This window comes from Apteryx rowi, unplaced genomic scaffold, assembly GCF_003343035.1.
Source record: "Apteryx rowi isolate R43461 unplaced genomic scaffold, aptRow1 scaffold_40, whole genome shotgun sequence".
Taxonomy (NCBI): Eukaryota; Metazoa; Chordata; class Aves; order Apterygiformes; family Apterygidae; genus Apteryx; species Apteryx rowi.
The window spans coordinates 2483025-2495004 of NW_020450530.1; the positions used below are offsets into that span (position 1 = coordinate 2483025).

At 49.4% G+C, this 11980-nt stretch overlaps 2 protein-coding genes across 5 annotated transcripts in view; one reads left to right on the forward strand and one right to left on the reverse strand.

Moving 5' to 3' along the window:
• TAOK3 (TAO kinase 3) overlaps window positions 1-7420 on the forward strand; it is a 99738-nt gene extending 92318 nt beyond the window's left edge. For 3 of the 4 annotated variants that reach the window (XM_026075026.1, XM_026075027.1, XM_026075025.1), the window contains 5 exons: window positions 223-426; window positions 3218-3457; window positions 4421-4633; window positions 5108-5290; window positions 5993-6451. In XM_026075026.1, coding sequence (XP_025930811.1) covers window positions 223-426; window positions 3218-3457; window positions 4421-4633; window positions 5108-5290; window positions 5993-6154 — 1002 coding nt within the window. In that variant the 3' untranslated portion in view covers window positions 6155-6451. Of the gene's footprint in view, window positions 1-222; window positions 427-3217; window positions 3458-4420; window positions 4634-5107; window positions 5291-5992 lie in introns of all 4 variants that reach the window. The other variant, XM_026075024.1, reaches the window with a different exon arrangement.
• A 2149-nt stretch (window positions 7421-9569) lies between these two features.
• PEBP1 (phosphatidylethanolamine binding protein 1) lies at window positions 9570-11958 on the reverse strand (the record flags this gene model as incomplete). The annotated part of the gene is made up of 3 exons (XM_026075264.1): window positions 9570-10501; window positions 11085-11185; window positions 11816-11958. Coding segments are annotated over 3 exons (462 nt in total), but the record flags the coding sequence as incomplete, so codon positions are not given.
• Between the last annotated feature and the right edge of the window lie 22 nt (window positions 11959-11980).

Sequence of the window (11980 nt, forward strand, 5' to 3'; positions counted from 1 at the left end):
CCCTCCTTTTAATAATACAGCTCTAAAAACAGTAGAGCTGGGCACGTGCAGGTGACAAGTCTGGTTCTGCTGATAGCTGGTGCTGTAGTCAGGCTTTTGGTGTCCTGCTTTTATGAATTAAATAGCAGAGGACTAGCCAGTGACTGGAAGGAAGGACYTGAGAGTCCTGTGTTTCTGTGATCCTAAGGAAAGTCCTGTTTTCTTGACTGTGCATGCATGCAGGAAATGAATGAGGACCACAGCACGCCGAAGAAAGAGAAGCAAGAAAGAATATCCAAACACAAAGAGAACCTGCAGCACACACAGGCTGAAGAGGAGGCCCACCTTCTCAGCCAGCAGAGACTCTACTACGACAAAAACTGCCGTTCCTTCAAGAGAAGAACAATGATCAAGAGGCACGAGATGGAGCAGCAGAACATTCGGGAAGTATGGCACTCTTCAATTCCTCTCCCAAGTGTTTCTTTAATTGTTTTAGCTTCGTGTCTATAAAATAGTTTGCTAATTATGTGATATTAGGTCTTCATGTTTCCAGTTGCTAATCTGAACTGAGAAAAATGTAAGAAATATGTTTTGGGCACTAATACTCCATCTGGAAATGTAGTTGGTATATGGCTACTTTTATTAATGAAAGAGGGTGGCATACTTAGCTTCCAGATAAAAACATGATGTGGGCAACCCACTCTGGATGAGACGCATCCACCCAAACTCCCTGGCATTAGGTTTCTGGGGGAGCCTGCTGGGCACTTTTTGCAACACTGGGCAGAGTGTTTGCCATGTTGGGGATGCATGTAGGAGAGCTGTGGGACAACTGAAAGGGCGTCATGGGAGCAGTTCCACCTGTTGGCTTAAACCTCACACAGTACAAATGTGTGTAATAGAACAGTAATAACCCTAAAGGAGCAGAAGGTTACGGTTGCAGAACGAAATGCTAAAAATTTAAGAAATACCAAAATTCAGACCTCTTACCTGTCTGCATTCTGATTGTCTTCAGATAATCAGATGTTGCTTTTGCCTTTGGGCCCTACTTAATGCACAGAACAGGTGTTAGTTTGTTAGAAGCTATTCAACATCTTGTTTTTCCCTTGCCTCATAGGCTTCATACAGCCAAATACTGCTTTGAAGAGAGAATTATTACTTTATTGTAGACTTTTCTGTGCTATCCATCATTACAATATCTGAATTCTTCATGAATGCTGTTTTTGCATAAAGACTATTGGTATTTTAGTAAAGGCAGAGAGAAAATGGTCAAAAATTTCTAATAACCATGTCCTTAGTCTGGTGACATCCGTTTTTTCAGCATCCTTAACACTGCCTAGTATTTTACCTGTTCAGAGCTTAGCTTCCTTTGGCTTTAGATGTACCCAGGGCTGCTCAGTTGCTTTGCAAATCACATCCAAAGATCTCAGCTTGGACACCCTGAAAATGAATGACTGAAAAATCAGATTCAGGCACCCTTATCACTGCATACAAGCTCTGAGGCAGGGATGAGAACAGAAGTCAGTTATCTAGCATGGTATTTGAGTGTATTTTAACCAGGAAACCTACCTTCTCTCCCTGAGCTCCTTCATTCAGTCTCTTAAGAGACTTAGTTTTCAGAATGATGTAAGTGTCTTTTATTTCCCTAAAATAATTTTCCTACTAATTAGTTTAAATTCACTGGATCAGACACCTAAAGTAAATCACACTTTTAAAATATCAATGTAAAGGTTTGAAGTAACCACACAAGTTGTTCTTGTGCAGATGGGAAAGCGTTTGTGCGAAGTGGAGTGCCTCCATATGTTCACGCTGCGTGAGCTAAAGTCAGGCGTGGAGTGGGCAGGAGGCATTCGAGATGCAGGTTGGCCTGTCCTGAGACTGAGGCACAAATGTCACAACTTGCTGCCTGGGCCCGAAGTGTTGCCTGTTCAGTGAGCTACCTGCCTTTACGTAAATGGGCAATGTTTCAGTGTATCAGTAGGTCTAATTTTTGATCGTGGCTCTCAAGGTGCAAGTTCTGTTTAAATTTTAACATGCACAGTGTCCTTATGGCCAAGCATGCAGAGATGAGTCCTGACCCAGTTTCCCTCCCACCCCTCCTTCCCCATCCCGCTAACCCTGTCACGGCTGTTACAGCCAAAGGGGTTGGAGTGCCCGTTTGCAGGCGCTGACATGGGGAAGTCCACCAGGATTACAACATGCAAGGAACAACTCAAACAGCATAATCAGATTTTTTTGTTCCTACTGCAGAAACTTGTTAGAGTCAGCCAGCGCTGGGCCCTCGCTGTGCTAGGCACTGTACGCTAACGTAGTGCGAGGCGGCCCCTGCTGTGCCTGTCTTAGGCCAGCGTGAAGCACAGCGATGAGTTTGGGAGCAGAGAGCTGGAACCGAGACGTACCAGCCAGACCATCTGTGAAGGTCGTCAAATCACCAGTAAGGGGTACAGCTGTAATCACTGCTTGACTGAGTTGGATTCATCCCCGTGCTCTACAGGTTATTGGAAATACCTTGAGACAGAAATATTAACAGAAATCAGTGAAAGAATCAGATACTCTCCTCTTTCTTGGTTTGCAACTCGGTGAACGTTTTCCTAGACTGCAGGGTACTGTGCGAAGGATCTCTTATGTGCACATGCAAAAAGAGCATGAGACTTGGAAGACGTTCTCATTTTACAAAACTTGCTGCAACTAGAGTAGGGCCAGAAATCACCTATACACAGCAGTAGCTAACATGTTTTTTCTTAATGTTGTGTGTTGGAGCTGCCCAGCTTTGCTTTGACCCTGTTAATACTAGTGGTAGATGGGAAGCTTTACCTCCCAGCGTCCAGCAGGGGTTCCCGGGTAGTTTAAAACAGACAAACAAAACAGTCCACCCCTGATTCGGGCATCACTGTCAGTCACCCCAGCTCTGAGCACCGGGAGGATGGGTTAAAACCTCCTGTGATGCTCAGCTGTAGCACAGGGCTTGCGCGTTGTCCCAGTGCCACCTGCTGGAGACTCGCTGGGGGATCCTGGCGGTGCGAGAGGAGCGGGTTACCGAGGGGATGCTAGGTGGTTGCTTTAGAACCGTTCCCATCGTGCTGTTGGCAGTGCGTGCTTCCCTGCGGCACGTGAAGGCCCTCGATGCCGTCTGGATGGGTGACTAAAACACCCAGTCCTGCAAATTGCACTGCTGCGTCTTTGGGCAGAGGGAATCACTCCCCAGCTTTGCTTTCTTGTGCTTTGCTGTCATCTTGTGCAGGAGTTAAACAAGAAGCGGACGCAGAAGGAAATGGAGCATGCCATGCTGATCCGGCACGACGAGTCGACGCGCGAGCTGGAGTACAGGCAGCTGCACACGCTGCAGAAGCTGCGAATGGACCTGATCCGGCTGCAGCACCAGACTGAGCTCGAGAACCAGCTGGAATACAACAAGCGGCGAGAGCGGGAGCTGCACAGGAAGCATTTCATGGAGCTCCGGCAGCAACCAAAGAACCTGAAGGTGCTGGAAGCTTTAGTTCCTCCTCTTCCACCCTCTGTCCTGCCATGCTTGCTGAGGCCGGCCAGCCTGTGCACTTGCCGCCTCCTCCATGCAGCATCTATGCCACAGAACCACCGTTCTCCAGACCTCTGTGCTTTCCCTTGCATCCCTTCCCCTTACGCAGAGCCCATCTCTTACAAAAAGCAAGCTATGACAGCAAAGAGCTCACTGAGTATTTTTTTTAAGTGCCATGTTAATTTAGCTTGCTGGGTAAAAATAGCCTAGTACTCAGCAAAGTATGACAGAATTTGCTTCTGATGAGCTGTGCTTTCTTCGGGCCGCTGCTCATGTCAGCCTATAAGCCTCAACACGGAAAGGGGCTGGGTGATGCTTCCTTGCTTTCAAAGTCAACGAAAGGAAAAAACGTGTGCTGAGCACCATGCTTTATCCTCCAATTCAGCTACTGGTTAATTAGAAGCCTCTGAGCTGCTCTTGGAGATTTGTGTTCCTCCTCCGAAAGGCCAGGGAAGCACGTTCCTTTTTTGCTTCTTTGCACTCTTAATAGTTCTCAGATCTGCAGTCTTCACCTAGCGTACAGTCAAGCGAGGGAGGCAGCTTATGGGGGCATTTGCGGGGTAGTGAAAGGGGGGGGTCTTGGAAAGCAAAAGCTTTCTGAAAGGTGTGCAGCAGGTGACTGGCTAGGTGACTTGCAGGAAGTAGTGGTAGAAGATGGAAATACCCTGGGTTGATGAGTGTTTAGTGGATCTTGTTAGTGGCCAAGGCCTGCGGTCAGCAGCCCCCTGGCATGTGCTGAGGCAGGGCCTGAGCTGCCGCTGCTCCTCGCACCGCTGCGGGTGTGAACGGAGCAGGCGTCTCCCAGGGACAGGGGCAGGAGATAGTGCAGAGCATGGGGAAAACTGATTCTCCCCGCCCTGTCTGTTCCCAAAGCTCTTCATGCTCTTCACATGGCTCCTTCCTTGGCAGGCTATGGAAATGCAGATCAAAAAGCAGTTCCAGGACACATGCAAAGTGCAAACAAAGCAGTACAAAGCACTGAAGAATCACCAGCTGGAAGTAACTCCAAAGAGTGAGCACAAGACAATTTTGAAGAGTCTGAAGGATGAGCAGACGAGGAAGCTCGCCATCCTCGCAGAGCAGTATGAGCAGAGCATCAATGAGATGATGGCCTCGCAAGCGGTAAGTGCAGCATCCAGCGCTGCCTGTCTCTGGGAGCGGGGTTCCTGACCGCGGTGCGCGCAGGAGCTGCTACAGTCGGGCCGTATAGCACGTTGGGCTCTTCCTGCTGGCTGGTTAGCAGTGCAGTTGTGTTTGTAACGTTTTAAATTAGTGCCTCAGACACCACTTTCCTTTTGTAACAAGCATCCAGAAGAACATCCTTTCCTTCCTCCTCCTCCCTCGCATGCTGAGGTTTGGGATTTGGATCTTCAGTGAGACTTCTGCCTCTGGGTGTGAGTGGGAAAGCAGATGTGTATAAAGCCCTTCCCACTTTCTTATTCTGCCGCAAACACAAAAGCTGCGATTTGGGTCACACGGAGGTGCAGGCTCCCTGGCTTTGGGAAGAAAGAGCAGTGTGTTGCTAGTATCAGAGCAGAGGAGTTACTAGTGGAGGCTTCAAATTGTTGTCTCCCCCCCCGCCCGATGATCTTACAGCTACGACTTGATGAGGCCCAAGAAGCAGAATGCCAAGCCCTGAGACTGCAACTCCAGCAGGAGATGGAGCTGCTCAATGCGTATCAGAGCAAAATTAAGATGCAGACAGAAGCACAGCACGAAAGAGAACTCCAGAAGCTGGAGCAACGGGTGTCACTGCGCAGGGCACATCTGGAACAAAAGGTACGTTTGGGGCGGGCTGCTGGGGAGTACGTGGCTACGTGTGTCAGTCTCACCTTGGACGCAGCAATTTTCAGGCTGCTCCGGGTCACTAGTGAAATTGGTGCCGAGGACCAGAATAGACGAGTGGATGTTTTGGAAGGAGCTGGCTAGGCCATTTCAGTAACTCAGTGAGGGGAGGGGAGAAGCTGGTGTGTGTGKGGGGGTGTTGGGCTGCATAAAATCACCTGCAAAACATGCTGCCTCGCTGTATGAAACAAATAGTTCAGCAGAGCTTTGCAAAAGAAAACCTCAAAGCCACCTTTCCTGCTTCAGCACCGATCATAAGCTGAGGCCAGGAAGAAATTCTGCTCGTTACTTATTGGCCCAATGCAGCTGTGGGGGAAAAGGAGTCCTCCAGCTCCTGGCGTGCCGGAGAAAGGCCGCGTGGCCCGTGCTCGGAGGGGAGGCCTCCTCCTGCACGTTTCTGTCCTGGCTCTGGCTCATGTCAGCTCACAGCGAGGCCATGAGAGGTGGGGGACTGTGCGAGCAACCCTCCCTCTGTCCTCCTGTGTTCCTCGGCCCCTTCGGCATGTGCCAGTGTCCTGTTGCAGCGGAGCACAGCTGGTGCCGCTGCGAACGGAGCAGCAGGTGCCGCCGGTTGGGAACCCGCTCGGCCGGGGCTGGGAGGCTTTGCTAAGCGGCTGCTGACTGTGCTTCTTGCAGATCGAAGAGGAGCTAGCCGCCCTGCAGAAGGAACGCAGCGAGAGGATAAAGTTTCTGTTGGAGAGGCAGGAGCGAGAGATTGAAACGTTTGACATGGAGAGCATGCGAATGGGCTTTGGGAATTTGGTCACATTAGAATATCCCAAGGAGGACTATAGATGAGATTCAATTTCTTTGCCATTGAAAAACAAAAAGGAAAAAAAAAACAAAAAGAAAAAAAGCAAAGTAATTCTAAAACTTGCAAAACCAACATTCCCCATGTTAACGGGCGTGCTCTCTCTCTTTCTGTCTCTCTTACTGACATCGTGTCGGACTAGTGCCTGTATATTCTTATTCCATCAGGGGCCCCCTTTCCCCCCTGTGTCGAGTCCCAGTGGTGGACAGCTCCTGGCGGTCTTTTTCATAGTATGTCACAGTATTGATGTCTCTGTGCAATGATTAAAAATGTTTCAGTGAAAACTTTGGAGACAGTTTTAATGGAAAAAAAACAAAAAAGTGGATGTATGTTGCTTTTGAGCAATCACTCATTTTACCACCAATCAATGGAAGTACAAGCAAAAAAAAAAAAAACAAATGATATATACAAACCCAGGGGGAGAGAGACTAAATCCGCAGCCTTACCTTAACTAGCTGCTGCATAATTTTATTTTATTTTTATTTTTTTGGTATTTATTCATCAGGAATAATTAAATAATAAAAATAAAAATTTTATTAAAGATTGAAAAATTTGATACATTTTACAGAAAAAACTTAATCGTGATGTACATATCAGTGGTGACATATTATTACTTTTTTGGGGGTGGGGAGGGACGGGGCAAAGATCTGGTGATTTTTAGAAGAACCATGCCAGGCGAGGCGGGGATTAGACCTCGGTCTTCGGCATATTCTTGATTGTATCATAATCATTTTCTGCTGTCGCAGAGAATGTGAATACACTTAAATGAGCCCACAGGATCCCAGTAGCACAAATTGGGCTTTGTCAAATCGTGTATTTTGTGTATAGAAGGAATTTAAGGAGAGCTTTTACTTATTTTCATATTGTATTTTAACTGTTTCTCTGATCAAAAATTTTTTTACTTCTTCCCCCCCTTCCCTCCTGGTCCCAGCCACCCCGCCCACTTTCCAGTTCAGTATTTGGAGTTCAACAGTCTGTCAGATCATCCTGATCCCTTTATTTTCTTTTTTTTGTTCCTCCCCCAAGTCCACCCCCAACCCCATGATCTTGGTCATAAATATTGCATTATTCACACTTTCAAACTGTGTATTTTCTTACAATAAAAAGATTAAAAAAAAAGGCTTTACTTCTTTTGCATGCACTTTAAAAAAAAAACAAACAAAACAACAAAAACATTTTTCAGGTTCAAAGGAAGAGCATGAATAACTGTCAGAGCTTTTAATTATATTTGTAAATAAAAGTGTTCATCACAATGCCTCGCTGTCTCATTGGGGCGGGAAGGGCGACCCGGGGCCTGTCCCCCTCCTTGTTCCCAGCACGGTGGGAAGAGGGGCAGGGGCCCGTGGGGCTTCGTGCCCTGCCACCGCTGCCCTTCCKGGCTGCGGGGAGCAGCGGAGGGACAAAGCCGGGGGCCTGGGAGCGATGTGGGGTGAGAACCCCCAAACACAGAGCTACAGGGAGGCTTCCTCGTCTGAGGCTTTTGGAGGAGGTCGGCTGTCCCCCTTGGCTTCGGCAGTGCTCTGCTTGTTCGTGCGCAGGTGGCAGCAAGACCCTGCCAGCCTGGTCTTCGCGCTGTTGCGGTGCTTGCAGGGGCTGCAGGAACTTGTGGTTTTTCCCAAGCCCCTGCTTTGCTGGTGGAGTTTTAGTGCATTTGACTAATGAATGTTGCTCATTTATGCCCTTCTTTCAGCATGAGCAGTGCTGAGCTGCACCAGCCATTGCTAAGCGCAGTGTAATACAGCTGCTCCAGGCTCTCTGCACCCACCTGAGGCATTTCTAGTCTTGCAGGCCTTGGCTTTGGGTAGCTGGGGGTGTTTCCTCTCCTCAAAATTGTCGGGATTCTGACTTCCTTCATTCTTTGCTGGGCCTGTGTCTATGAATTATTGCAGTTCTTATCAGAGGTGATACGAGTCTTGCTGTAAACTGGGCCAGTCAGCTCCCGAGTACCTGTAAGCTTATTACAGTTGACAACAGATTGCAGCAATAATTCGTACGGGAGAATGTTTTAATGTAGAAAAGGCTACTTTCAGGCAGGAACATACTGCCTTTCTTCATTGCAAAGAGCAAGTAATGTGACTTTTACAGGGTGTTGCTCCGCTGCGCTGGGGTATATAACACCTTTTTCAGACCTCTCAGATGTGCAGTACCTTTGAGAAAAGGAGATTGATAAAAAAGCATGGGATGGCTTCTGGTTCCAGGCCATGGAATTGCATTGGCTTCATTTTTTTAAAAACTTCTTAAGGCATCAGACCTGGACTGAGGGTTCATTTTTGTCTGGATGTGCTTAAGAAACCACAGTGGGCCTAACTGCAAGCTTCTGGAAGATCAAGAAAAAAAGAAAACGCTGCCAATGCAGTGTCTTCAAGTCTGCAGTAGTCCTCTGAGTTAGGCTGGGGATACTTCTCATGAGCTGAAATCCGCAGTCAAGGGTTTGGCTTCAGCCAGTCCGGCTGCGGTGGCTGGGGCTCCTGCAGAGCAGCCCATGCTGGTGGGAGGGAGAGAGGCCTCCAGGCAGCCCCACCATGTGTGGCAGGAAAAACAATCCCCCCTGCCCAGGCAGGGACAGGCACAGACTGGCTCTTCTACCCGCTGGAAAASATCTTCTAAATGAGCTGGGGTCTATCAGCCACCGTGAGGGAGGCAGCCAGGGTGCGAGGATTCGTTAACAGCCAAACCTGCTTCCCCGCAGCTGGCAAAGGCACAGGATAGAGCTGCGAGCAAATGTTGCCCCATTAGCTGCAAGGAATGTGAATGCTCTGCATAGGTARCAGAGGAGGTTTTTCAGGGGATAAGTTACCTTGTGATGAATGAGATAGTGGCTTCAAAAACACAGCCTGGAAAAAGTGGCGTCCTGTCTTAATTTTTAAAGACAGACAGTCAATGCTCCATTTGCTATGAACCTCTACTGCGCTTAGACCATGTGTTTAATTGCCTTGTGCTCCCTGACAGACATATCCTGCGCTATATGCTCCTTCCTTCAAGCTAGCAGGAGAATTTCTGTAACCCCTAACAAGCAATTTGAGCAAATTTCAAGCTTTAATCCACCAGCTGCTTGCAGCAGGGGCATTAAGGTTGCATAGATTGTGTGCGTGTGCTGGTAAGAGGATTTTTGGAAGTGACTTTCAAGCAGGAAGGCTCAACAGTTGCCTGGTGCCTTCCCAAACATTCAGATATTAATTAAGCTCAAAGCAGGCATGTTTTTCTGAAGCATCAGCRCTTCCTCTCCTGGGCTCTATGAGACAAAGCCAGAGGTGTTTCAGGCAGCGCTGCCAGTATGTTGGGGCTCTTCTCACAGGGTTCCAGCTTCTCGCCTCCRTTATGTCAGGAGGAAGAAAGGGAGTGCATTACTCCAAGCTGCTCTTAAGCAGTCCCCTCTCCCCCCCAAGAAGACAACCACAAACATCCACTGGGCAAGTTTTTAATTGCACTGTGATAAACAGCACGATACCAGACTACAGCAAAACTTGAACAGAATAAAGTAATTAACACAGATCAGAAGGCATCCCTTTAAACCAACTTCCTTGCCTAATTCAACCAATTATTCCAGCATTACTTTAGTGGAGAAGCGGAGGCATTAGCCAAATACTTAATGAGAAAAAAAGCAGCTTCCCTGAGGCCGCCATCTCCTCCTCTCTCCTGGAAAGGTAAGACTCTACATGCCAGTATCAACCCAGCAATGTTMCTGTACCTACACCACTGCTGCATAATACCATTTTGGTACAATACAGACACTTTGAAATAACACTGATTCTCAAAGGCTTTGATTTCCCTTACACTCAGGTCAGCCTGGAAGGGGGTGGCYGTTACGGAGGCAGCTTTTCAGAAGCTTGACCAGTTAGCTATAGCCTGTAACCACAGGAGTCAGCTGAAGCACGGCACAAGTCCAGGCCACAGTAACACTGAAGCAGACTTAGATCATGGACAGTGACAGCGTTGTGGTTCAGGTTACRGTTCTAGTGGTCAGTTTGGGAACAGCTGGGTACAAGTCACTAATCAAACCGAATTACAAAGAAGAGCTTTGACCAAACCGGTCTCCAAGGGAACAGGGGACATCACACAGTGCTTGTCTAGGTGGGGGAAGAAGGGGGCTACCTACAAGCGCAGGCTCCCCTCTCCCTACTTCCCAGACAGCTGCTCATAGAGTTTTGGCACGTAGTCATCCCACTCTGCCTGGTAGCAAGTGCCGGCCACGGGCACCCCCAGCTCATACTTGCTGCGGAAAGCCGCCACTTTGAACTTCCCTCGTTTGTCGCCAGAGCGGTTAGACAGGATGGGCTCGTTGCAGGTCAGCTGCTTTGGCTGCTCATACACCAGCCACACGTACCGGTGCAGCCCTGCGGGGAGGAGAGAGTGTTATGGAACGCTCGCTCGCCAGCAGGAAACCCTTACTCCCGGAGGGGCTCTCACGGGGTATCAGCACCCAGCCCTACTGCAACCCAACGCGCAGGTCTYCAAGTATCACATATTCCAGGGTTTAAAGCTTGCTCTGAAGTGACCTCAACAGCTCAGGGAAACAGAAGGCTGCATCTACCTGGGAAGCGCTAGCAGCTGCTACCATCGTTCTCCAGAATAAAATGGCTAAGTATGATTGAGCTAAAGGAGCTTATAGAAGATGGACTAGACATGCTCGAACAACTCGTGTCATGCCCAGACTAGGGCTCCCCCCCTCCAGTCAGCACTGCCTACCATGCGCAGGCAGAACAGCGGTGCCCATCACCAGACGGCCAAGGGGACTGGCCTTGGCTGCATGCGGCTGCAGACAGCCGGGCCGTTTCTGCAGAGCCACACAGGCAGTTTAACCACGCAGCTCGCCCAGCTGGCTTCTCAGGCCTGCCCACCCTCCCCTGCTCACTGCATTCAGCCATTTGCAGCACAGCTGTGCTCAGAGTACACGAACTGCAGCTCCCAGGCACTGACCTGTTCCTTTGGGAGGTCCTGAGCCAACATAATCCGACAGCACTTTCCCACTCCCCACATCGTTGCCTTTCATRTTGGTCACCAGGAAGTGATGCCATTCCCTGAAAGGGAAAAGCAACAWACAGTAAGACTGCACCACACCCCCTCTTTGCTAACGCTCCTCCTCGCTCTCAACTGCCGCTTTTCCATAAGGCTGCCAGGGTAGAATTGAAGCTAGTAACTACCATTGGCTCACTGGCTGGCCAAACACAGAGAGCATCAGTCTGCGTAGCAGGTACTGCCTTCCCTGCAAGCTTTACTTCACGATGCACAGCCATCATAACTAGTTCTGTCATCCTRCTCTGCGGCTGCGGGAAAGTGAGAATCCAGAGGCTGACTCGTACTGCACGTTTCCAAGCCTGACTGAGCAAGGTGAACTGGTTTAAGATCCCACTTCTAGCACAGGCAGACCTAACTGCAACACACACGCTTACCACATTAGAGTGAGTAGCAGACGCTGCGTTCCTCCAAGCTGCAGCAGCCCCCTGAATATCAGTGGCAAAAGCAGCTGCTCTTCCCAGTGCCCATCCTTGCGTCAAGGAGAGATGCAAGAACCCTGCTTCCACCCCCAGCTCCACACTTACTGCCGCAYGCCAGGCAGAGCACGTTCCCCACCTGCTCCCGCGCCTCTTCGCAGACCAGGAGAGRCTGCATCTCCCCAGGCAAGACAAGAAGCTGCCCACCCCCCTCACCTGAACTTCGGGTCCTTCCTGCTGGGAGCATCCGGGTCTGTGAGGACCAGGGTGTAGAGCTTCTGGGGATCGCAGCCATCCCACTCGATGCTGGTGGGGCGATGCTGGACCTGGCAGGGCGAGAGCGTTAGCGCCAGCAGCCCGCGCCGCTGCCCGCGCTGCGCA